General features: G+C 45.1%; 1 protein-coding gene across 1 annotated transcript; it reads left to right on the plus strand.

Annotated features, from left to right (window-relative positions):
- UPRT (uracil phosphoribosyltransferase homolog) lies at nucleotides 1–24892 on the plus strand. Its single transcript, XM_037908126.2, has 7 exons — nucleotides 1–351; nucleotides 12307–12349; nucleotides 16319–16388; nucleotides 18599–18661; nucleotides 19565–19726; nucleotides 21491–21589; nucleotides 24437–24892. The coding sequence occupies exons 1-7, from the start codon at nucleotides 74–76 to the stop codon at nucleotides 24541–24543; spliced, it is 822 nt and encodes a 273-aa protein (XP_037764054.1). The 5' UTR covers nucleotides 1–73; the 3' UTR covers nucleotides 24544–24892.
- The last annotated feature ends 549 nt before the right edge of the window (nucleotides 24893–25441 follow it).

Below are 25441 nucleotides of genomic sequence, written 5' to 3' on the forward strand. Positions count from 1 at the left end.
CGGGCCGGGCCCGGCCGGGAGCGAGGGACCCGGGCTGCGCGCGGACGGCGGGTGGCGGCGCGCGCCCCGCTGCATGGAGACCATGCCCTGCCACAACCGGCCGTTGGGCGCGGCGGGCGGCCCGCGGCAGCAGGAGGACCAGCCGGCGGCTGGGGCAGGCGGTGGCTGTGGCAGCACCCGGCTGATCCGCTTCGCGGAGCCCGGCCCCGACAGCAGCCCCAGCCCGGACAGCGGCAGCAACGGGGTCCCACCCCCGGAGCCCGGGCCGCAGCCGCTGCAGATCGGAGCCCAGCTCAAGCTGCTGCCCATGAACGACCAGATCCGCGAGCTGCAAACCATCATCAGGGACAAGTGAGAGCAGGGCCCGGCCGGGGCGGTGGGGAGAGCGGAGACCCCCGGGGGACCAGGGGGTGGGGTGGGGAGCGGGCTGTGGAAGAGGACGAATCGGGATGGGGGTGGGAGGGGCGGAGGGATTGGCCGGGGGGGCGGGCAGGAGGCTGGGGGCAGAAGGGATCGGTTTGAGGAGGCCCAGGCTGGAAGTGGGGGATCAAGAGGGATCGGGCTGGGGGGCCCCAGGCAGCAGGTGGGATGGGGGGGGGAAGCAGAAGACGGGGGATCAGATGGGGGGGAGCAGGAGGGATTGGGCTGGGGCGCCAGGCAGGAGGCTGGGGGTATATGTGGGGTGCAATTTTATGGAGAGGGAATCAGGCAAGGTTTAAAGTGTCCTAAGTGGCAGGACTTGTCTCAGCAAAGAAGGGCTGTGAGGAGGGCCAGTTCTTGGTAATAACAAGGGTGCGTCTGGCAGCACTGTAGGTGGTCGCACAAGGGCCACCACTGTTCAGGCTTCCCACTCTTTCTGAGACCTAGATGCTGCTCAAGCTTTGTGGGCATTTCAAGGGGCGAGGAAGTACAGTGTCTTGGGTTTGATTTTGCTTCTCAGTCTTAGACTCTTGCATTTGTCGGCAGCGCCCCTTTGCTAAGTGGGGAGCAGCATGTCAGACTGTGCTGTTGAAGCATGCTCGGTCGGTCTCTGGCTGGCCCTGGGGTAAAACTTGCAGAACTAAGGGTATGTCTACACTACGAAATTAGGTCGAATTTATAGAAGTCGGTTTTTTAGAAATCGTTTTTATATAGTCGATTGTGTGTGTCCCCACACAAATGCTCTAAATGCACTAACTCGGCGGAGTGCTTCCACAGTACCGAGGCTAGCCTTGACTTTCGGAGCGTTGCACTGTGGGTAGCTATCCCACAGTTCCCACAGTCTCCACCGCCCATTGGAATTCTGGGTTGAGATCCCAATGCCTAATGGGGCAAAAACATTGTCGCGGGTAGTTCTGGGTACATGTCATCAGGCCCTCCCTCCGTGAGATCAACGGCCGACAATCTTTTTGGTGAGGTCTGTCAGGGGCACCTTGACAACTTTAATGGAGATTCAGTCCTCCCTGGAATACCCAGGGGGAGGGATAGCTTAGTGGGTTGAGCATTGGCTTGCTAAACCTAGGGTTTTGAGTTCAGTCCTTGAGGGGGCCATTCTGTGTGACAGTTGTTTTTGTTTCTCCTTGATGTAAAGCCACCCCCTTTGTTGATTTTAATTCCCTGTAAGCCAACCCTGTAAGCCATGTCATCAGTCGCCCCTCCGTCCGTCAGAGCAATGGCAGACAATCGTTCCGCGCCTTTTTTCCGTGCAGGCGCCATACCACAGCAAGCATGGAGCCCACTCAGATCGCTTTGGCAATTAGGAGCACGCTAAACACCACATGCATTATCCAGCAGTTTATGCACCACCAGAACCTGGCAAAGTGAAACCGGGCTAGTAGGCAACGTCAGCGCGGTGACGAGAGTGATGAGGACATGGACACAGAGTTCTCTCAAAGCACGGGCCCTGGCACTGTGGACATCATGGTGCAAATGGGACAGGTTCATGCCGTGGAATGCCGATTCTGGGCCCGGGAAACAAGCACAGACTGGTGGGACCGCATAGTGTTGCAGGTGTGGGACGATTCCCAGTGGCTGCGAAACTTTCGCATGCGTAAGGGCACTTTCATGGAACTTTGTGACTTGCTTTCCCCTGCCCTGAAGTGCCAGAATGCCAGGATGAGAGCAGCCCTCACAGTTGAGAAGCGAGTGGCAATAGCCCTGTGGAAGCTTGCAACACCAGACAGCTACTGGTCAGTCGGGAATCAATTTGGAATGGGCAAATCTACTGTGCGGGGTGTTGTGATGCAAGTAGCCAAAGCAATCAAAGATCTGCTGATATCAAGGGTAGTGACCCTGGGAAATGTGCAGGTCATAGTGGATGGCTTTGCTGCAATGGGATTCCCTAACTGTGGTGGGGCCATAGATGGAACCCATATCCCTATCTTTGCACTGGAGCATCAAACCGGCGAGTACATAAACCGCAAGGGGTACTTTTCAGTAGTGCTGCAAGCACTGGTGGATCACAAGGGACAGTTCATGAACATCAGCGTGGGATGGCTGGGAAAGGTACGTGATGCTCGCATCTTCAGGAACTCTGGTCTGTTTCAAAAGCTGCAGGAAGGGACTTTCTTCCCAGACCAGAAAATAACCGTTGGGGATGTTGAAATGCCTATAGTTATCCTTGGGGACCCAGCCTACCCCTTAATGCCATGGCTCATGAAGCCATACACAGACAGCTTGGACAGTAGTCAGGAGCTGTTCAACTACAGGTTGAGCAAGTGCAGAATGGTGGTAGAATGTGCATTTGGACATTTAAAAGCGCGCTGGCGCAGTTTACTGACTCGCTTAGACCTCAGCAAAACCAATATTCCCATTGTTATTACTGCTTGCTGTGCGCTCCACAATCTCTGTGAGAGTAAGGGGGAAACATGTATGGCGGGGTGGGAAGTTGAGGCAAATCGCCTGGCTGCTGGTTACGTGCAGCCGGACACCAGGGCGGTTAGAAGAGCACAGGAGGGCGCGGTGCGCATCAGAGAAGCTTTGAAAACCAGTTTCATGACTGGCCAGGCTACAGTGTGAAAGTTCTGTTTGTTTCTCCTTGATGAAACCCCCCGCCCCTTGGTTCACTCTACTTCCCTGTAAGCTAACCACCCTCCCCTCCCCCCTTTGATCACTGCTTGCAGAGGCAATAAAGTCATTATTGCTTCACATTCACGCATTGTTTATTAATTCATCACACAGATAGGGGGATAACTGCCAAGGTAGCCCGGGAGGAGTGGCGGAGGAGGGAAGCACCAGGTAGGGTGGTGGAGGAGGGAAGGACAAGGCCACACAGCACTTTAAAACTTATTGAATGCCAGCCTTCTGTTGCTTGGACAATCCTCTGGGGTGGTGTGGCTGGGTGGCTGGAGGCCCCTCCACCGTGTTCTTGGGTGTCTGGGTGAGGAGGCTATGGAACTTGGGGAGGAGGGCAGTTGGTTACACAGGGGCTATAGCGGCAGTCTGTGCTCCAGCTGCCTTTCCTGCAGCTCAGCCATACACTGGAGCATATTAGTTTGATCCTCCAGCAGCCTCAGCATTGAATCCTGCCTCCTCTGATCACGCTGCCGCCACCTATCATCTTCAGCCCACCACTTACTCTCTTTAGCCCGCCACCTCTCCTCGCATTCATTTTGTGCTTTCCTGCACTCTGACATTGTCTGTCTCCACGCATTCGTCTGTGCTCTGTCAGTGTGGGAGGACAGCATGAGCTCAGAGAACATTTCATCGCGAGTGTGTTTTTTTCGCCTTCTAATCTTCGCTAGCCTCTGGGAAGGAGAAGATCCTGTGATCCTGGAAACACATGCAGCTGGTGGAGAAGAAAAAGGGACAGTGGTATTTAAAAAGACACATTTTATAGAACAATGGGTACACTCTTTCACGGTAAACCTTGCTGTTAACATTATACGTAGCACATGTGCTTTCGTTCCAAGGTCGCATTTTGCCTCCCCCCACCACGTGGCTAACCCCTCCCCCCTACGCATGGCTAACAGCGGGGAACATTTCTGTTCAGCCACAGGCAACCAGCCCAGCAGGAACGGACACCTCTGAATGTCCCCTTAAGAAAAGCACCGTATTTCAACCAGGTGACCGTGAATGATATCACTCTCCTGAGGATAACACAGAGAGATAAAGAACGGGTGTTGTTTGAACGCCAGCAAATATGTGCTGCAGTGCTTTGTTCTGCAATGATTCCTGACTACATGTTACTGGCCTGGTGTGGTAAAGTGTCCTACCATGGTGGACGGAATAAGGCTGCCCTCCCCAGAAACCTTTTGCAAAGGCTTTGGGAGTACATCCAGGAGAGCTTTATGGAGATGTCCCTGGAGGATTTCCATTCCAGCCCCAGACACGTTAACAGGCTTTTCCAGTAGCTGTACTGGCTGCGAATGCCAGGGCAAATTAATCATTAAACACGCTTGCTTTTAAACCATGTATACTATTTAAAAAGGTACACTCATCAGAGGTCCCTTCTCTGCCTGGCGTGTCCGGGAGGCAGCTTTGGGTGGGTTTGGGGGGTACTGGCTCCAGGTCCAGGGTGAGAAACAGTTCCTGGCTGTTGGGAAAACCGGTTTCTCCGCTTGCTTGCTGTGAGCTATCTACAACCTCATCATCATCATCATCATCATCTTCCTCGTCCCCCAAACCTGCTTCCGTGTTGCCTCCCTCTCCATTGAAGGAGTCAAAGCACACGGTTAGGGTAGTGGTGCCTGAACCCCCTAAAATGGCATGGAGCTCATCATAGAAGCGGCATGTTTGGCTCTGACCCGGAGCAGCCGTTCGCCTCTCTGGTTTTCTGGTAGGCTTGCCTCAGCTCCTTAAGTTTCATGCGGCGCTGCTTCGGGTCCCTGTTATGGCCTCTGTCCTTCATGCCGTGGGAGATTTTGACAAATGTTTTGGCATTTCGAAAACTGGAACGGAGTTCTGATAGCATGGATTCCGCTCCCCATACAACGATCAGATCCCGTACCTCCCGTTCAGTCCATGCTGGAGCTCTTTTGCGATTCTGGGACTCCATCATGGTTACCTCCGCTGATGAGCTCTGCATGGTCACCTCTGCTGATGAGCTCTGCACTCACCTGCAGCTTGCCACTCTGGCCAAACAGGAAATGAGATTCAAAAGTTGGCGGGCCTTTTCCTGTCTACCTGGCCAGTGCATCTGAGTTGAGAGTGCTATCCAGAGCTGTCACAATAGAGCACTCTGGGATAGCTCCCGGAGGCCAATACCGTCAAATTGCGTCCACACTACCCCAAATTCGACCCGGCAAGGCCGATTTCAGCGCTAATCCCCTTGTCGGGGGTGGAGTAAAGAAATCAATTTTAAGAGCCCGTTAAGTCGAAAAAAAGGGCTTTGTCGTGTGGACGGGTGCAGGGTTAAATCAATTTAACGCTGCTAAATTCGATCTCAACTCCTAGTGTAGACAAGGGCTAAGTCTAAGAGCCAGGGTCAACTGACTCAGCCTCATGGCATTCAGGCTGTGGGGCTAAATTGCGGTGTAGACCTCTGTTTCAATATTATTTATGCTAAAGAAATGAATCCTCTGACTTTAAAGCTTCCTGTAATATTTTTTCACTCCTTAGTTTGAGTCTTTTGCCACCCACGCTTGGCCTTGGCAGGTTCAGAGCTGATTGGAGCATTTGAGACAAGAGAACATAAGACCTTGTGGTAATAAGCTGCTGCTTCCTTTCTCTAGAGCAGTGTTTCTCACCCTTTTTGATACCAGGGACCGGCTTGCTGCCTTCCTAAACTGTGTCAGGTAGATCTCAGGGACCACTGGTTGAGAAACACTTTTCTAGAGAACATCAAGATGTGATATGGAAATAGTGGTGGTGAAACTCAACTACTCTTTGGATTTTTTATATAGTGCACAGAATGAAAAGTCTGTGTGGAGCCATAAATAGAAGCTGGGGAAGGTATGGGGCACCAGCGTGTGCCCTGTTGCATTTGTTGGAAATTGGTCACATGGGATACACCCACATGGTCTATTTGTAGTTGCAAGCCAACTGTCTTGATTCTGATGCAGTCTCTTATGTCCAGGCTTGTTTAAATTTTGTGCATGACAAAGACAGAAAGTAGTCAAAAACAATGCACGCTTCCTTTCACCCACTTCATCTGTCTTGTTCCTGGTCTCCCCACTCCTGCGACACGTCTTGATCCAACCAGGTTTTTTCGCTGTTCTGGAGTCAGACAACACCACTCCTTAACTAACAGATGTAGTGCAAGATCCTGCTCATTTCTACCCGGAACAGAGTCCCTTTATTTCTTCACGTCTCCCAACTCAGAACAAGAGGCTGGGACTGGGAACAGAAACATGTTGTTCGGAGTTGTGCAGGACATGACCAGTAAGTCACTAGTTTGGCCAAAGAAGTGACTTTAAAATAGATCTGCTGCCAGATCATTCCTACTCATAGTTTGATCGAGACTAGAAGTTACCTCTCATGCATATAGTAAACATGAAATCATGACTAACTGCCCAATTTTTATAGTTCTAGTCTCTTGTTGTTTTCCTTCTTCTTCTTCTTCTTCTCTTCTTTTTTTTTTTTTTTTTTAAATAGTACCCTAAAAGCAGGAAGGAATCCTCACAGGTAGAAAGACCTAGTGTTTGTAAAAAAAACCCCGTCTTTATACTTCTAGTTAAAACATGTTAAAAGAGGCTTACACTTTCCTTAATTCAGAGTCAATTATTCTTCTTGTCTCACTGCTAAGACTTGTGCTGTAGCTTTCATAGTGTCTGCCTCCTTGCTGTATTATGACTCTGCTTCCTGCTTTTGGATGTACATGCTAAAATGCATAGTATGTGGTGAGACGCTATATACATACAGAGAATAGAAAGCAGTACTACTTTGGTCCTGTGCTTTGGAGCAGGAAGAACCATTGCTCACTGGCTATGATGTCAGATTTATTGTAGAAGCATCCATTGGCGCCACTGTGCCATTGGATAGGTCAGTAGTTTCATTACAATCCCCACTTCTCTGGCACTTAGGAGATTGCTTTTCAAATTCCTGCTGCTTTGAACCCCCACATTCATTCCTTTGATCAAGGAGAGCCTCCTTTTTTGTAAGCTTGGCTTGTTTAAAAAAAAATCAAGTTTTTAAGACACTAAATCAGTGTGAGGTATATGTTGCAGCCTCACCTGTTAAACAAATATTTTAATAAAGCATGTAAGAATACCAAGAAGAGGCTGAAGCAGCACGTGACTTGGAGTTCCAGTTAGGTTCTGCTATTGACTTGCGATGACTGTGACTGAACAGGAGAAGGGAGCAACACAGATATGACTAACATTTCCTTTTTCCCTAGTAGCTAATAGATGTAAACTTACCAGAGCAAGAAAGGGAATAGAGAAAGTCCCTGAGTGCTGGATTTCCCAGAAAGCAATTGTGAAAGAGGAGAAGAATGGAATGAGGCTGCCTCTGGAACAACTTTAAGGGAGAGAGCTGCCTTTGATCATTTTCTCCGGGTTATAGAAGTTCGTGAGCAGCAGCATGAAGCAGACAAGACGCTTGCCAGTTTCCTGTGTGTTATTCAGACAGGGTTGGGCAGCCGCGAAACTGTCAACAACACTTGTGAGATTCTCTTTGTTGCTGACTGGGAAGCGGGCTATTGCAGCAGTTGCCACCAGGCACTACCAGTGGCCCTCCCTGGTCTTTTGTATCTGCCTTTGGTTGGGTCATTGACAATAGGTGTTGTGTAAAATTTTCAAGCAATGGTTTAAATCATCCATATCCGTACAATACTTCACCTCTCCAGGACACTATATGCATTAAGTAACCTTATCTTCCGTAGTTTAAATTATTTTAAATTAGGGTTTTTCTGTATCTTTTTTCTCTGTGTGCTGAAGAGTAATCGTATCACAGGCACAGAATGCACGGAGCTGCTGCAATGTCGTTGTACAGGCTGTGGAGGTTCCATAGAGAGCGACTCTGCACATCAGACACACTGCCTGGCAGCTGTCTCCCCTGCAGAGCAGAAAGGGGGCTTTGAGAGTGGGCTGCGGAGAGAGGGAGGATTAAGATCTGCCTCCCCAACCCATGGTGTTGTCGTGTCCCCTCAAAACCTGTTGGTGAGAAGGGTTTCCCCTGTAAAGAGTTTTGAGGCTAGTAAAGGAAAACCGTGTCGTTTTTGGAACATAGGGAAATATCCCACTTACTGGGTGTCTTTCTTGCTGCAAGTAAAAAAGTGTTCAGCTTTTCCAAGTGTATTCAGTAGGTCTTTGGGTTTGGCAAGCCTGCAAGCCACTGGCTGATTCTTCCTTTGAGGAGATTTACACATAAGATTCATTGCAAGGCTATGTTATTTTGTTGAGAGGCGGTGGAGACTCATAAATATGGATCACTAAAACATCGACTGCAATGATGACAAGTCTCAGAGCTACACTCGATCCTGAACATGGCATGATGACAAGGCAGCAGAGCTGTAACTGACACTCTGAGCTTTTCACTAAACATTTACTAGAAAAAAACATTACTGTGTAAGGGGGGAAGACCCAATGAGGCTGTTCAAAAAGGCAAGCAGGCTTCCAATGTCACAGGGGCTTTCGCCTCTCATTTGTTAACACTTTCACAGGGGAAAAAATGGCAGCAATTTTATTGCCACATTCCATCTGAGAAAGACAGCTACATTTCAGTGGTGGAGAAAGAGATTCCAGGGTGCAATAATCTTTCATCCAGGAGGATTCTAAAATGTTCACTGCTAAATCCCAGAGGGGAGAAGGAACAGTTAGGCACAGGGTGACTAGAACTTGCTGTGATGCTTTTTTCTGGGAACAGCATAATTCATCTTGTCTGGTCTTTTTAAGCAACTGTAGTGCTGGAAATCCTCTTAGGAATGGATGCAGCAGCGATAGGCATGGAGCTTTACAGCTAAGACTAGTTCCGTGCTGCCGAGAGCTTGGTCTACTTGATACAGATATCATAATGAGACATTAATAGACAATGCTAGGAAGGAAGGAAAAATTGGCTCACTTACAGGGCGTCCAAATCACGTCTTGTTTCAGATCTCTCTCTAGATAGAAAGTAGTATAAAAATGAGCAGATAGCACCACAATTACAAGTCTTAGAGGGGAGGTGTGTTTGCTTAGTGCACCAGAAGACAGATGGTCGAGGCACTGGGACAGTATGAAAAAGCCACAAAGTTGGGAGGGGCAGGATGAGAGAGAAGTGGCCAAGATATAGGGCTGAGAGAGGCAGTTTGTGGCTCTTACTCGGGAGCAGGGGTGGGATAGTCTCTTACTCTGACACAGGTTAGTTCCATATTAGCCTGTGGGATCCTGAGGACAGTTGGGGCTAGTGCAGAAGAGGGGCACAGTGGGGCTCTGTGTTCATTTCATGGTGGGAGGTGCTTGGGGAAGTGGGAGCTCATGCAAATAAGTCTTTCTCCCCCCTCTCCAGGAATCAGGGAAGTTAATACAATCTTGCATTGCAATAACTATCTGGCATCTGCTGCAAAATATGGTGGGGAAAATCAGGCAAAATCTCAAGACACTTTAAAAAAGCTCTTACCATTGTGGGCTGGGTGGCATTTCATGGGTTCCCCCTTTTAGGATACTTACAAAGCTCTGTATCATGGAGTCATGCCATGCTGTGGCGCTCTGGTCAGCGGCATGTGACAAAGCACAGGAGGGCCAAGATTTGGGCCCGTTTGGCAAGTGACTATTCTTGGACAAACCTTGTGTCTGCAAGATGAAGTCTTAAATATATGTATTTTATCACCACAAATAGCTGGTGGGTATTTCTCTCCTTTCTGTTCTGTTTAGGTTCTTCTGCCATCACCAAGGTGTTGTCCTGGCATTGTTTTCAGTACAGCCCCTGAAGCCTAAGGAAGTTAAAGTAATTGGCATTATTACTAGTCCTTCTAATGCCTCATACCGGATAAGATAGCATATAGAAAAGGAGTACTTGTGGCACCTTAGAGACTAACCAATTTATTTGAGCATAAGCTTTCGTGAGCTACAGCTCACTTCATCGGCTGTAGCTCACGAAAGCTTATGCTCAAATAAATTGGTTACTCTCTAAGGTGCCACAAGTACTCCTTTTCTTTTTGCGAATACAGACTAACACAGCTGTTACTCTGAAAGATAGCATATGTTAGTCCACCGAAGCGTCATTACTGACTTAGTCCATGTCTCTCTCTAGAGCTGTCCATGTTCCTTTTGCTTCCTTTATGTAGCTGTCATTAATATTAACAGGAGTTGGGCACATGTACAGGAGACTGGGGGATAGGATAGGTTCCATATCACTTCCTCATCTCTACATCCAGATGTTTTCACAAACTTGCTCAGTTTTGCAAGCTTTCCAGTGTTTAGTTAGAGGTGGTTGCCCACAGCTTAAGTCTAATGGATGTGAATTTTGAACCCTCTAATGGAGAGTGTACTTGTGCATTTAAACGTTGGTTATGTGGGAGCACACTGCTGTAGTCTCTTGTTTAAAGCTCTGTACTGGTGAGACTATAAAAATCATCTCACAAAAGTTCATTCATTCATGGCAGGGATAAATTAGATGGAGTGATCTGGAGGCTAAAACCTGTAGTATTGCAATTTGCAATAAAATCAAGTCTAGTGCACCCAAGATCTCTGGTTTCCATAGAAGCAGCTTCGTTAGCTTAGATCAGTAGTGTGTCTGTATTGTTTAAAATCCAGACGTAACACGAGGCAGGATTTAAGTGTAGGTATTTAAAGGTTATTGTGGCTTTTGTTTGTGACCATTTTATTGTATTCTACTTAGGCTTTTTATTCCCTGAGGTGTTTAGAGTGAATAATATAGAACTGAAGACAGTAAAGCAGCAGGGTATATGCTCCTGACTGCTGTACAAAGCCGGATGACTCAGCAGTGCATAATACATCAGTGAGATGACTTCACTGCTGGGGGGGGGGCAGTGGAGGGTGGCATCCCCTGCATGTTCCACCTCTAGCAGGGCAGACACTTAAAATACACTCGGTGCCTTAATTCTAGATTTGACAGCAAGAGGAACATGGCAGTATTGCCTCAATATATTTTCTCTTCTTTGTGATATTGAGTCTACTCCTGAGTCTACTCTCATTTTTGACATCGGGTCACCAGGCCTGAACACAGTTTTCCAGGTGAGGGTGTACCACTGGTCTGCCATATTTTCAGAATTATTCTCTATTCTTATGCAGTCAAACACTGCTTGCGTAGTGAGACCCAGGTCTCCCCCCAAGTCGATATAATTAATTTAATAAGCTATGTGCATCATTTTGAATGTCAACACTGAATTTCATCTGTCATTATGTCACTTAGCTTACCTAGATCCTCTTAGATTCCATGGTATGGAAGAACCTAGATGTGCCATCTGCAAGTTTTGCCATCTCACTGCTCACTCCCCTTTTCCCAATAATTAATTAATACCAAAGAACAAAATATCAATCAAAATCTAAAAAAACAAAATATGATTGTAAAATCACAAGATTTATCAGAGGAACACTGTGCAGATTTACCTGAAGCCATTTTAAAAAAAGTTTTGGGTTTCCTTTTAATGCCAGAGAACCAGAAAGTGATTAGTCTGTGTTCACAGCATAATTGAAAGCCAAAAAATAAATAGCAGTGATGTGACAAACTAAATAAACTTATTATTAGTATAAGATTGGTAACATGGGGAAAGAAATTAAGACAAACTGACACTGTCCCTTTAAAAACAATGTCTTTAATGTGGCCAAGTCACCAGTTGCTCTGGGAATAACCAATTTTTTCCGGAATAACCGACTTTCATGCAGGTAAACCCTCAAGTAAAATATTGCAAAAATATGGAGTTTGGTGCCAACATTTCTTTATGGAAATTTAGAGAGAGCTGCAACTAATTGCATGTAGTACTAAGATGTGCTTGTACATGATATTCTGATGGCTTGTTTGGGGTTTTTTAGGGCTGTCAGACAGTTGGATTCTTAGTTCAGCGCTGGAGGCTTGGTACTGCTCTCATTTGGTGACAATGCTTCTGGCTATTGACTTGATTGGACGCAGGATATTGAGCACAATGTCTGTAAATTCAAGAAGTGAACACATGATAGTTTGGGTGGCCTGCTAGGATGGAGTGGAAGCAAGATCAGATTTTCCCATGGAAAGCTTACATAGCAATCTTAGGTTTCCATATTCTAATTGCTTTGGGCAAAGCACTGCAAAATGTTAGCCTATAGTAAGAGGCAAGCCTGGCTGTAGCTTTATGTTCTCTGAATATTAGTTACCCACTATCAAGAGATTCCAATTAGTTTTATCCAGTAGAAATTAGTTATGCGGAGAACTCCTGCTATGTACAGTGTACTATCCTTGAATTATTTATCAGTGTTATCGAAATAAAAGTTATTCCGCAATTTAATTTAGCACTTTTGCTACCTTTTTCAGGACAGCCAGTAGAGGGGACTTCGTGTTTTCTGCTGATCGGCTGGTAGGTGGAGAATTTCTTCTTGTTGTTGCTGTGCTTTGACACTTGTGTTAAACAGGACTTTCGTGCTGGAGAGTCATCGTGTGGGAGTGATTTGTGAATGCTGTTTGACAGTAACTTTCTTAATGTCTTTGTATAAGATGCCTTTCATGCCAAAGGATTTCACAAATACCTTCAGCCAGCCACCTGTGGAATGCAGCAGCTGTTTTAACAGCACACACTACTATGTTAGGACAGAAGTGAAAAGCTTGTAGGTAATTGAGAATGCTAGGGAAACATAGATAAGCAAGATGTGCCTACCCCAGTTTCCCTGAGTAAGACCCATACTCTTGTTAAAAGTGCCATGGGATCTTTAATGACCTGAACATGGGGTCCTGTTCCATGACTACACGATATTACAAATAAATAATAGTAATAACAATCTAAGATCCTTTACCTCCACCAGTACATATTAACAGGTCAAAGTAACACTACCAGGGAGCCTACGGTTTTTACTTCAATCTGCTAACATGTTAATACTATGATATAGGTATACAAATTGGATAATCACATTCATTAAATCATAACCTTTCCAATGATATTTTACATGAGCTATCTTGCGTAAAGTATATCTTAGTTATGCCATATTCATATCATAACCATATTTCTATGAAGAATATGGGGTATAACATCACAGTCTCCAACAAATGTCATTTGTTTCAAACACACATTTGTGACAGTTAATAAAGCAAATAAGGACAATCGTGGAAGATACACACAGGATGTGAAAGACTTATTTCTAGGTCACTTCCATTTCAGAGTTCCTATTTGTCAGGGTTCCCAGGATTCCCAAAATCTTATTATACGCAGAGTCAAGATTTGCAAACAATAAAGATAAACCATACTGAACATTAACAGAACTTGGTTCTCTCCATCAAGGGTGCTTTCTCTACAAGAGTTTCTACCACACTGAGCTCCTTCTGAAAGCACTTTATTTTTTACCTGCAGAGGGTTCCCATCGTGACCTACTCTCAAAGGGGTATTCCTCCCAGTGAATTGGCTATCAAATCACTTCAAAAAAGAAGATAGGTCAAAAATACGTTGCTAAAGTTTTGATAGAAGGGAAACAATGGCTATTGCAAGACAGGCAGGAGAAAACCTTAATTAACCCTAACTTACCCCTGTTGCAGTTCCCCAGTGTGAAAGTCCTCACCCTGGGCCCTCTCATATTTTCCTGGAAGTGTTGTGCCCGTCTTAGGGATGTACAAACTTCTTCCTCTCTGCTGCAGGCTGTAACTTTCCAGTCACTGAGCCAAACTCAGGCTTATGCTGCTGGAGTCCAGTGTTGCTTAACCTGCACATTTACAGATCTAGAGCTGCTGCTCACAGGATTGCCTCTACCTGCTGGTCATACAACAGGCTTGACATTCGTTAGACAGATAGCAGGTCCCTCCTCCTCCTAAGAAGAGGGAAGAAATGGAGAACCCGTGCATAGGATTGTGGGATGTCTTGCTTTGTATATTTTATTGTTTGATTTGTACTTTGGTAGTGCCTAGAGCTCCAGGCAGATTGGGGCTCCATTGTGCTAGGTGCTTTACAAACCTAATAAAAAGCCAGTCCCTGCCCAAATGATAAAATGTAACAGATGGATGAAATAAACAGAGAGGTGGGATTGGATGTGAGCACAGTTTAGCTTTTTGCCTGCTTGGCACTGGCTGCTAGCAGTCTCCGGGAGGGTCACAGCAGATGAGTCATAGGGAGAGATTTGAAGGCCGATAAATTTAGCAGTGCAGATTTTTTTCATGCAATTGTTCCCATACATAATAGGTGGCATAACAGTGTGTGCAAAGGTGCTATGGGGAGAAGGGGACTAATAGGTGGAAAGGCTGGCAGAGGGAAGGTGGCTGTCACTGATGTGCTAATGCATCTGTGAAGGGTGTGTCAGGCAGCTAAAACACGATGGTGAGGACAAATCTGGTGTTTGTAGAAGAGAAGGGGAAGCTAGTGGAGGCACATGGTTAAAATAATGGCCTAAGAAGATGATCTGAGCATTATAAAGACTTGGATTAGAGCTTTGGTGGTGAAATATCAAAACACTGATGTTTGGTCTGAAAAGGTTGAGTAGAGGCTCTTTGAAAAGCCTTGGGAGCAGACCAGGAGCTGCTGGAGAACACTGCAGGGCTTTTCAGTCTCTTCCACTGAAGAGTTGGAGACACTGGACTCAAACACAAAGTAGAACTCAGGCTATGTCTACACTACTGCGGGATCGGCACTGCTGCGATCGATGCACTGGGGGTCGATTTAGTGGGACTTGACCAGGAATGAGAGGAGTAAGGTAAGTGGACGAGAAAGTGTCTCCCGTTGACCCAGCGCGGTGTAGACACTGCAGTAAGCCGACATAAGTTACATCGACTCCAGTTACATTATTCACACTGGAGTAGCGTAACTTGGGTCAATTTACCCTGGTAGTGTAGACATAACCTAAGTCTCTGAATGAGTTGTGCTAGCACTGTAAACATGAAATCAGCATTTGGTGGGTGCCTTCCATACCTGGTCTAGGTAATTTATTTTGCCCCTTTCTGTTCCCAATCCTAGGCATGTACTTTTAAAGCCTGGTGCATCTTGGTTTAAGAGTACTAGAAGATGCATCTTCCCACAAACAGCACAACCAGATACAAGTGATATTTCCTTCAAGCTGTCAGGATTAGAATGTGCCAGTAAAGAGCAAGAAAGAAAACTTCACATTAAAAAAGGGAATAAGTTGGCAGTGACAGCTTCCTGTTAGCTGTAACTACCAAACTAGAGATGGACACACTGGGCCAAATTCACAGGGGATGCCCATGGAGGTGCAGGACGCAGTAGGACCCACTTCCTGATATGCAGTTTGGTGTCATTTATATGCCATGGAGAAAAATGAAAGTATCCATCTTTCCTGACATTTACTTACAGCATCTTGCTAATTGCTTTTCTTGTCTTCTGGCCCCTGGGTGTGTGAATTACACCAACTCTGACCCACTCACTCACTGACATAACCTGTCCATCACCTCTGAATGTGGCCCATAAAACTCTGCTCCGAATTGAAATTCTTGTGGTGGTAAGCTTGAGAACACTCATCAACCTTGTCATGCCAATAAAATTACTGAACTTTCTTTGGCATGACAATAAATCGAAAGGCCTTTGGCACTGACTGCAACTGAAGAACTTCCCTTAAACAGACAGTCTGTGCACTGGGAACTGGGTTGAGAGGGAAGGATGGAAAAGATTCCTCTGGTGGGTTTTGCCCTGTTCCTGGAATGAGAACAGTGGAGATGAACCTTATATTTATCTGGTCAATGGATAAGTCATGTGCTCAGTCCTGTGAGAGATTCCCTCACTTCTATCATTATACAGTGACTTTTGCTTAATACATTTTCATCTTTGCTTGGCTGTGGGTTTTTTTTTGAGTATTCTGGGCTCTGAATCGCTGGCTCGCTCTACTTTCTAAATCTTTAATACCTGGAGCTCCTTTCATGGGAAATCATTCCTGGGTCAGATTAATACATTTTAAATAACCTTGCCTGGGGTACAGCTACAGAGCTATCATTGGGGGAGGACTAGGGGTTTTCAGATCACCTGAGGCTGTGGAATTTACTGGCTCTGTCTCCTGTAGAGATATCCCTGCTGAAACTGGGCCATGTTTGTGAACGTGAAATCTTTTTGCAGAGCATCCCATAATAATGACAACTGACAGGTGTCAAAGGGAGGGGTGATGATATCTCTCTATTGATTGATTTGCCTTGGGGAACTTGGCTTTGTGTTTACAGTGCTGCGGGTCAGGCTGTTCTGGGCAGCCCACTGCAGCTCCTGAACGGAGATAGGGATATGAAAATAAACTGGCAAGGGGAAAACCTTGTTGACATGTTCACTGTATGTTGGTAAAACTACTAGAATACAGTACCTTACCTTGATGGGTAAGAAACCTCTCTAAGCTGATGCTTTCCTTTGGTTCTACAGATCAGACTTGTGGTTGAAGAGGGATTAAATCAGCTGCCATATACAGAATGCACAGTGACCACTCCAACAGGTAATTGGGAGTTTACTCCCCAGCTGGTAGGGTTGGCAGTAGAAGCTTCATACTATATGTAAAGTAGAACTTAGAATCCTTGTGAGGCTGACTCAGCTGAACATTCAGGTCAGGCCCAGCTTCCTGACATTTAACAAACCCAAACTTTACTGGCTAATACACTTCAGCAAGACACACAGGAGTTATTTAGTAAGAATTTAAATCAGTCTAGCAAAATGATCATGAAAATGTACCAGTCCAGGTGCCAGATCTGCTTACTTGCCCTTACTGTGATGATGAAAATAACCCTGATGATGTTTTACTTACCCATTAAGGAGAGTTGGGGGGATTTAGGCAAATTCAAGAGGTCTTGCAAAATTCTCTGTGCCTGGTTGCCTTCAACCAGGGACCAGATAGCAGTGATGACAGAGGAGCAGGAAGTTAGTTTCTGCATCATCAGGGAAGCATCTGTGTGTTAACACTAGAGAGAACCCATAGGAATCATTTTGGCTTGTTCCTGTTGAAGCCAAATATGAGGTTACAGGCAAGACAGGTTAAACAGGAAACAGTGTAGCATTAGCTAGAATTTGGGAAAGAGGCTTTAAAAGTAATACAGATGAACATTGTGTTACTGGTTTAACAGAAGTGTCGCCTTTCTCCTCTGGAACACTGGATTCAAATCCAGTCCACATCGATCAACAACTGACACCACTTGAAGGCTGTTTGTTAAGTGGCCTCTGTGAAATGAGTTTGCTGTGTTCCAAACTGCAGCTGGTAGCTCCTTTGCAGAAGAACGCCCAAGGACTTCTGACTGGGCCATTGTCATGGTTATAGAGCAAACTGTGCCTTAGACCTCTTGAATGTTCCTGTTAGGTGACAGGCCTGGCTTCCTGCAGCTCATTCTGGATGGCACCACATGGACCAACCGCTCTCCGACCAGATCTCTGTGTTCCCAACTGTGTTAATGTGACAGACCCAACAGCACTTGGCACCTATCAGCACTTTAGCTCTCGAACCCTCTTACTAGTTAAAGCAACTAAACAGCAACTTTTCCAAAACAAAGCATTAAGTATTCTTACCCCCAAAGGAACATAGCACCCTGAGCAAAGAGTTAATGCAACTGAGTCCTATACACATTTTCCCTTACCTGTACCATAATCTTTCCTTGCCCGCATTTGTGAGTAACCCTCATCTCTAGCTGGGAGAAGGAGACTGTCATGCTTGCAGCATGTCTCCTCTGCATCTGTCCTCCCTTGCCAGGATGGCAGCTGTTGCTGACACTCATTGGGCAGCCTCTGGCCACTCACTCAACCCTTCCTCCTGCCCGAGGCTGGCATCTTTAAGGTTTAGCATCTCCTTTGATCCTAGGCTGAGCCTTGGGAAGAGTAAACTTGCTTACCCACTTCCTGGCTTCATCCAGGCTATTTCCCAATAAACAGCTTACCCAGTGTTTCCTCAAGGACATTATTTCAGTTTTTGTTTGCTTCCCTCTGAACAGCCTCTTTTGATTTATCTCCTGGCAGTCAGGCTGGGTAACGTCACACAGAGAACCACAGGGGCTTTTGCTGTTTATAAAAAATATTACACATAATTCCCTCAGTCTCCACAGGTGTAGACTGAACTCTGCACCAGCCTCAGTATTAAGACTGAAGCATAACGCTTGGGCAGGGGAAGCTTGCCCTGCTGTCCAAGCTGTTCTTTGAATAAGTAAAGGACTTTAGCTTCCAGGGCTGTCAGTTGACCCCATCAGACGCATAGTATTTTCCAGTTATTCCTTGCACAAATCAAATAACTCAAGTAGTTTCATATTTCTGGTATCTGTCCACGGCACTGGCCTGTATCCATTGGCTTCTTCTGAAGTTACCATTCAGCTTTATTTTGTATGGCATCCTTCATAAGAAGTGTGCCCAGAATATGAGTTATTAAATTAAAATCCTACAGCAGGGAAGGCTCTCCTCTAAACCCCATGTTACCAGCTCTTTGCCAACTTACATTTTTGTTCCTCTGCCCGTCACTTTTTTAGGCCCATAGTATTTGGCATACTATCATACTACTGGTCCACGCAGAGTATGGCATACATCCGTAGCTCCTCTTTATACAGTACGTACTTAGAGAGATGTTAGTTCCATTCATGGGAATATCATTTAAGACTATGACCTAAAGGGGCACCAAATGGGTTAAAAAGGCACAATGACTTCCACTGACCATCAGATCTGTCTTTCGTCTCACAGGGTACAAGTATGAAGGAGTGAAATTTGAGAAGGGAAACTGTGGAGTCAGCATAATGAGAAGTGGTAAGCCATGGTTTCTTAATGTGTCTGTGTTTAAAGCTCTTCTTTAAATCTCTTTACCACCTTGCTTTTAAGAACAGCAACAACCCCTTTTACTCTGATGAACAAAATTCACCAAAGTCCTCCAACTGCCATTCTTCTCTCTTCATAAGTGTCCTGTTTCCAACCAAGCTTACACCCAACCACTATCAAGTAACGTGTTTTATTAACCCCTTAGGAAATAGAACAGTTGCTGGGGATTTCCTGTGGCTGCTAGAGAAGGGGCTCTAGGTCGAGGACATTCAAATGGAGCAAGGCCTGCCCTTCTTTCCTTGCTTCTAGAAACCCCCATCCTTGTTTCCATTAATTTCCCCTTCCTGACAATTCTCCAAATAAACTGTGGCTACTGGTAGAAATTGTGCACATTCTGGGGAATGCTAGTGGGTTTGTCTAACTTAATTAGCAGCTTGATAGCAACAGTTCTTAAAGATCTAACAGCAAGAGGCTGAAATCCACTTGATGCAGTGTTTTCTGTCCCCTCTATAGCATCATGATGATGCATCAGTAACTGGAGAGTTGCAGATGAGTTTCCTTCTCAGTACTCAAAGCGGTTTTTCATACTGATTAGGAATGATCAAAATGTTTGTAGGAAACTTTGCTATATTTTAGATTTAGATTTGCTATATCCTTGAAAACCAGCCTTGTGTTAGTGCTTGGGACCAATGAGTGATACTGATCAGGCTAACTTCATTATGTAAGCAGAGTGAAAACTTCCAGTTAATAATCTAATGTGATTTTAGTCATTTGGTTTAATAATCTCCTTACCACAGTTAAATATTGAATATCCTTTACTAGTAGTAGCTTGTGGTGCTTTCTTCCTTGATGTGTAACAGGGTTTTTGTTGTTGTTCTTGTTACTAAACTGAAGGAGAGGCAATGGAACAAGGCTTACGGGATTGCTGCAGATCCATCCGAATAGGAAAAATCCTGATACAGAGCGACGAAGAGACTCAGAGAGCCAAAGTGTACTATGCCAAGTTTCCACCAGACATTTACAGGAGAAAAGTTCTTCTCATGTACCCAATACTGAGTGAGTGTCTTAGAGAATTGTTAGTGTTAAATATTGTTTGACTAATCGGTGTTCTGTGTAAAATTCCCTGAATGTCAGTGGCTACTAGTAGGATTTTAGCTTGCCTTGAGCAACACAGCAGAGAATTTATCAAGTTCGGCTAGAATAAGCCTTAGGGCATGGCTACACTTGCCAATGTAGATGGCTTTGAATTAAACCAGCCTTCGGAGAGCGCAGTAGGGAAAGCGCTGCAGTCTGTCCATACTGAAAGCTTCAAGCGCACTGGCGTGGCCACATTTGCAGCAGCATTGGGAGTGGTGCATTATGGGCAGCTATCCCAGCATGCAAGTGACTGCAGTGTGCTTTTCAAATGGGGGTGGGGGTGGGGTGGAGTGGAGTGTGACAGGGAGTGTGTTGTGTGTATGTGGGGGAAGAGAGAGTGGGTTGTGGGGGGGCAGAGAGCATGTCAGAATGCTGTCTTGTAAGTTCAGACAGCAGCAGACCCCCCTCGCCTCTCTCTCTCTCAGCATTCCACACTAATGGTTGCTTTGTCTCGGAGCAGATAAGCAGCCGGCTGTCAGAAACGGAGCTTTCAAAAGGGCATATCTGCATTCCTGTAGTGATTCAAAAACAATGACAAGAGTGGCCACATGACTTAAGGGGATTATGGGACGTTTCCAGAGGCTGATCAGAGCGCAGTAATGCAACACCTCGTTCACACTGACGCCCGGACATTTCAGTCAAGACGCAGCAAGCGTTAATCTTCTCGCCAAGGTGGAGTACCAGGAGCGCTCTAGCCGTGGAGTCAGAGCGCTCTACCTGCCTTGCCAGTGTGGACGGGTAGTGAGCTTGGGTGCCCGGAGCTGCTTTAATGTGCTCTAACTCACAAGTGTAGCCAAGTCCTTAGTCAAACTGCAGTACTTGTTAAGGCATTATCTTCAAAATACACACGTTGAGGCGATAGATCTAATGAGGTAAAATAAATGTGGTACAAATTGCTTGAGTATGACCCACTGTGTATGTGGGGTAGGGGAGAACTGGGGTTTGCTGTAAATTGCTTTTTTAATATATAAATTTTAGTATGTAAGTGTAGAAAAGATTTAGAACTATTATTGCATGCTAAACACTTCAAAATTTCAAATTAATTAAATACTAGTTAACGCTAATTTTACATTTAAAAATTCTATTTAACAGTTTATATTAAATTATTTCAAAATTAAACTAATTAATGCCACCAAAGAGCCTCAGAAGCTGGTAGAGCTTACGTCAGGCTGAAGCGAATTTTCTAATACTTAATTCTCCTCCTTCACAAGGAACTCGATTGTCATTTTCTGTTTCAACTGTGATTTCTTGCCAGAGGGACTAACCAAGAGCCAATTGATGTCAATGGACTTTGGGTCAGGCTCTTAATACAAAAAGAAAAGGAGTACTTGTGGCACCGTAGAGACTAACCAGTTTAAATAAATTGGTTAGTCTCTACGGTGCCACAAGTACTCCTTTTCTTTTTGCGAATACAGACTAACACGGCTGCTACTCTGAAACCTGCTCTTAATACAGTATTTTAGTGCCTAGATGCAGTAGTGTCATCAAGGCACTAAGCTGCCATAGGTAACAGAGTGAGTGGTCTGTTCTGCAGTAGAAGAGGGACATATTCCTTCTGTTTACTTACACGGCAGTATTGGTGGCACACTAATCCCCTCTGAATGTGAATTCTGCTTAATCTAGTTCCAAGTGACTTGTGAAGTCTTTCTGATAAGGACAATGTTGTTTTTCCCCTCCTCCCAGGCACTGGCAATACTGTCATTGAAGCTGTAAAAGTTCTTATAGAACATGGCGTTCAACCAAGTGTCATTATCCTACTAAGCCTATTCTCCACACCTCACGGTAAGTTGAAGGAATAGGTTGGGAGGAGGTTATTCACGCAACACAGAACTGTACACAATGCGTAGATTTTAAAAAGAGTTCCAGTGAGCTGATTTAATGTAGTCTTATTTGGGGAGCGAAGTGGGAGAAAAGTCATAAATCGAGGAAAGGAATGGATAAAATGTAAACAAAACAACAGGTGGTCATGGTAGTTTATAAAATGTGACGTGAAAGACGTTGGTTCAATTTGATGTTTTCCTCTCCACTCTGTTAAAGGGCATGTCATATGACTCAATAGCGATCCCTTGTGAATAACAGTGGCATTGACTCGTTAAGAAAGGAATTCGGTCCCATCTTATTCTGCTGACTTCTGGGGCTTTGAGAATGACTTTTGGTTTCTGTTTAGTGGGGTGGGAGGATGGAGAAATTCTAATGCCTGTCAGGGCTACTTACGAAATTCAAACAGAGACATAGCAGAAAAGAAAAGGAGTACTTGTGGCACCTTAGAGACTAACCAATTTATTTGAGCATAAGCTTTCGTGAGCTACAGCTCACTTGATCGGATGCATACTGTGGAAAATACAGAAGATGTTTGTTTTTATACACACAAATCATGAAAAAATGGGTGTTAATCACTACAAAAGGTTTTCTCTCCCCCTACCCCACTCTCCTGCTGGTAATAGTTTATCTAAAGTGATCACTCTCCTTACTATGCGTATGATAATCAAGGTGGGCCATTTCCAGCACAAATCCAGGGTTTAACAAGAACGTATGAGGAAGCGGGGGGGGGGGGGGGGTTAGGAAAACAAGGGGAAATAGGCTTGAATAGAGACTGGGAGAGGCTAAGTCATTATGCAAGGTAACCTAAGTTAACTGTATCCAATTTGCAAATGAATTCCAATTCAGCAGTCTCTCGCTAGAGTCTGGATTTGAAGTTTTTCTGTTGTAATATCGCAACTTTCATGTCTGTAATCGCGTGACCAGAGAGATTGAAGTGTTCGCCGACTGGTTTATGAATGTTATAATTCTTGATATCTGATTTGTGTCATTTATTCTTCTATGTAGAGACTGTCCAGTTTGACCAATGTACATGGCAGAGGGGCATTGCTGGCACATGATGGCATATATCACATTGATAGATGTGCAGGTGAACGAGCCTCTGATAGTGTGGCTGATGTGATTAGGCCCTGTGATGGTGTCCCCTGAATAGATATGTGGGCACAGTTGGCAACGGGCTTTGTTGCAAGGATAAGTTCCTGGGTTAGTGGTTCTGTTGTGTGGTATGTGGTTGCTGGTGAGTATTTGCTTCAGGTTGGGGGGCTGTCTGTAGGCAAGGACTGGCCTGTCTCCCAAGATTTGTGAGAGTGATGGGTCGTCCTTCAGGATAGGTTGTAGATCCTTGATGATGCATTGGAGGGGTTTCAGTTGGGGGCTGAAGGTGACGGCTAGTGGCGTTCTGTTATTTTCTTTGTTAGGCCTGTCCTGTAGTAGGTGACTTCTGGGAACTCTTCTGGCACTATCAATCTGTTTCTTCACTTCTGCAGGTGGGTATTGTAGTTGTAAGAATGCTTGATAGAGATCTTGTAGGTATTTGTCTCTGTCTGAGGGGTTGGAGCAAATGCGGTTGTATCGCAGAGCTTGGCTGTAGACAATGGATCGTGTGGTGTGGTCAGGGTGAAAGCTGGAGGCATGTAGGTAGGCATAGCGGTCAGTAGGTTTCCGGTATAGGGTAGTGTTTATGTGACCATCGTTTATTAGCACTGTAGTGTCCAGGAAGTGGATCTCTTGTGTGGACTGGACCAGGCTGAGGTTGATGGTGTGATGGAAATTGTTGAAATCATGGTGGAATTCCTCAAGGGCTTCTTTTCCATGGTAGATGATGAAGATATCATCAATATAGCGCAAGTAGAGTAGGGGCATTAGGGGATGAGAGCTGAGGAAGCGTTGTTCTAAGTCAGCCATAAAAATGTTGGCATACTGTGGGGCCATGTGGGTACCCATAGCAGTGCCGCTGATTTGAAGGTATACATTGTCCCCAAATGTAAAATAGTTATGGGTAAGGACAAAGTCACAAAGTTCAGCCACCAGGTTAGCCGTGACATTATCGGGGATAGTGTTCTTGACGGCTTGTAGTCCATCTTTGTGTGGAATGTTGGTGTAGAGGGCTTCTACATCCATAGTGGCCAGGATGGTGTTATCAGGAAGATCACCGATGGATTGTAGTTTCCTCAGGAAGCCAGTGGTGTCTCGAAGGTAGCTGGGAGTGCTGGTAGCGTAGGGCCTGAGGAGGGAGTCTACATAGCCAGACAATCCTGCTGTCAGGGTGCCAATGCCTGAGATGATGGGGCGCCCAGGATTTCCAGGTTTATGGATCTTGGGTAGTAGATAGAACATCCCAGGTCGGGGTTCCAGGGGTGTGTCTGTGCGGATTTGATCTTGTGCTTTTTCAGGGAGTTTCTTGAGCAAATGCTGTAGTTTCTTTTGGTAACTCTCAGTGGGATCAGAGGGTAATGGCTTGTAGAAAGTGGTGTTGGAGAGCTGCCGAGCAGCCTCTTGTTCATATTCTGACCTATTCATGATGACAACAGCACCTCCTTTGGCAGCCTTTTTGATTATGATGTCAGAGTTGTTTCTGAGGCTGTGGATGGCATTGTGTTCTGCACGGCTGAGGTTGTGGAGCAAGTGATGCTGCTTTTCCACAATTTCAGCCCTGCACAAGCCCAGTGTAAATGCAAAAAGTGGATCAAACAGCGGAGGTGAGGTAACTACAGGGGACCAACCTCTGCTCAACCGATTATAAAATCCTGCAGGCGCTGGACTGAATTACAAAGTGTAGTTTCAACTATTTTCTTCTTTCCTCCTTAAAAGGTGCCAAATCTATCATCCAGGAGTTCCCAGAGATCACAATTTTAACTACAGAAGTTCATCCTGTTGCACCAACACACTTTGGACAGAAGTATTTTGGGACGGACTGACACTTAACACAAACTGGTTATGTCAATATGTTGCTGTATATTACAATGAGGTTTTTTCTACGTTTTATTATTTGTAGCAGGGCTGGCTGCAGGCATATTTAAAATCTTTATTGGCCAGAGGGGAAAAATATTTGACCTACATTCATTTTGTTTGGTTACTTTCTGAAAATTGAATCAGATACAATAATGAAGAACATTCAATTATTATAAACTAAAGGCTGTTTAATGAGCTTTTGGAAGTTGGTACACACTCAGTGCTTTAACTTATTTATTCTTTCATAACCCTGTTCTATAGCTGTTTGCAATAGCAAAATAAAATCATGCTGTAAAGCATGCAGTGTAGATTTCATTTTATGTTGGTACAGTTTTCATTGTGCTGGTGTAGTCATTACAGCTTATTTTACTAATTCAAAAATCATGAAGGCACTAGGAACTCTGCATAGACATTAGCACCAGAGGTAGATTTCTGGTCCATGGATGGTGCCCACAGCCATTGATTTCAACTCTTTTTAGGTCATTGTTCTCTATGGATTAATTCCACATACTAAAACATGTTGTAGGTGCCTCATTAAGCTCTGTGGTACTAAAAAATAAAGAAGCCTTCCACCATAACCCACTTGCTGCTGTAGTGAAAATGCTCAAAGGGCTACTGCTGAAGATGGCAACAGTATGGTTTTCAAAAAAATCTCTACACAAAATACTTAGCAATTGTGCCTTATTAAAACCCCTATGTGTTAAGCTACATATGTGTTCTAATTAACCATTTTAAAGATAAGTAAACTGTCAGATGAAGTGATGCCTGGTTTCTAGCCCTGTCTACCAGCCAGCATTCCTAAGAAAGGGGTTTATGTTGGTAGCTGTCTTGCATTTTATGTCCAGTAATTAGGTCTAAATGCTT

This window comes from Chelonia mydas, chromosome 9 (assembly GCF_015237465.2).
Source record: "Chelonia mydas isolate rCheMyd1 chromosome 9, rCheMyd1.pri.v2, whole genome shotgun sequence".
In the NCBI taxonomy this organism is placed as follows: domain Eukaryota; kingdom Metazoa; phylum Chordata; order Testudines; family Cheloniidae; genus Chelonia; species Chelonia mydas.

What these genes read in the sequence shown, in the direction of transcription:
- UPRT (XM_037908126.2), top strand. Translation starts at nt 74, where the DNA reads ATGGAGACCATGCCCTGCCACAACCGGCCGTTGGGCGCGGCGGGCGGC. An exon ending in CAAACCATCATCAGGGACAA is followed by an intron (nt 352 to 12,306) that starts GTGAGAGCAGGG and finishes TACCTTTTTCAG; the next exon opens with GACAGCCAGTAGAGGGGACT. An exon ending in TGTTTTCTGCTGATCGGCTG is followed by an intron (nt 12,350 to 16,318) that starts GTAGGTGGAGAA and finishes TTGGTTCTACAG; the next exon opens with ATCAGACTTGTGGTTGAAGA.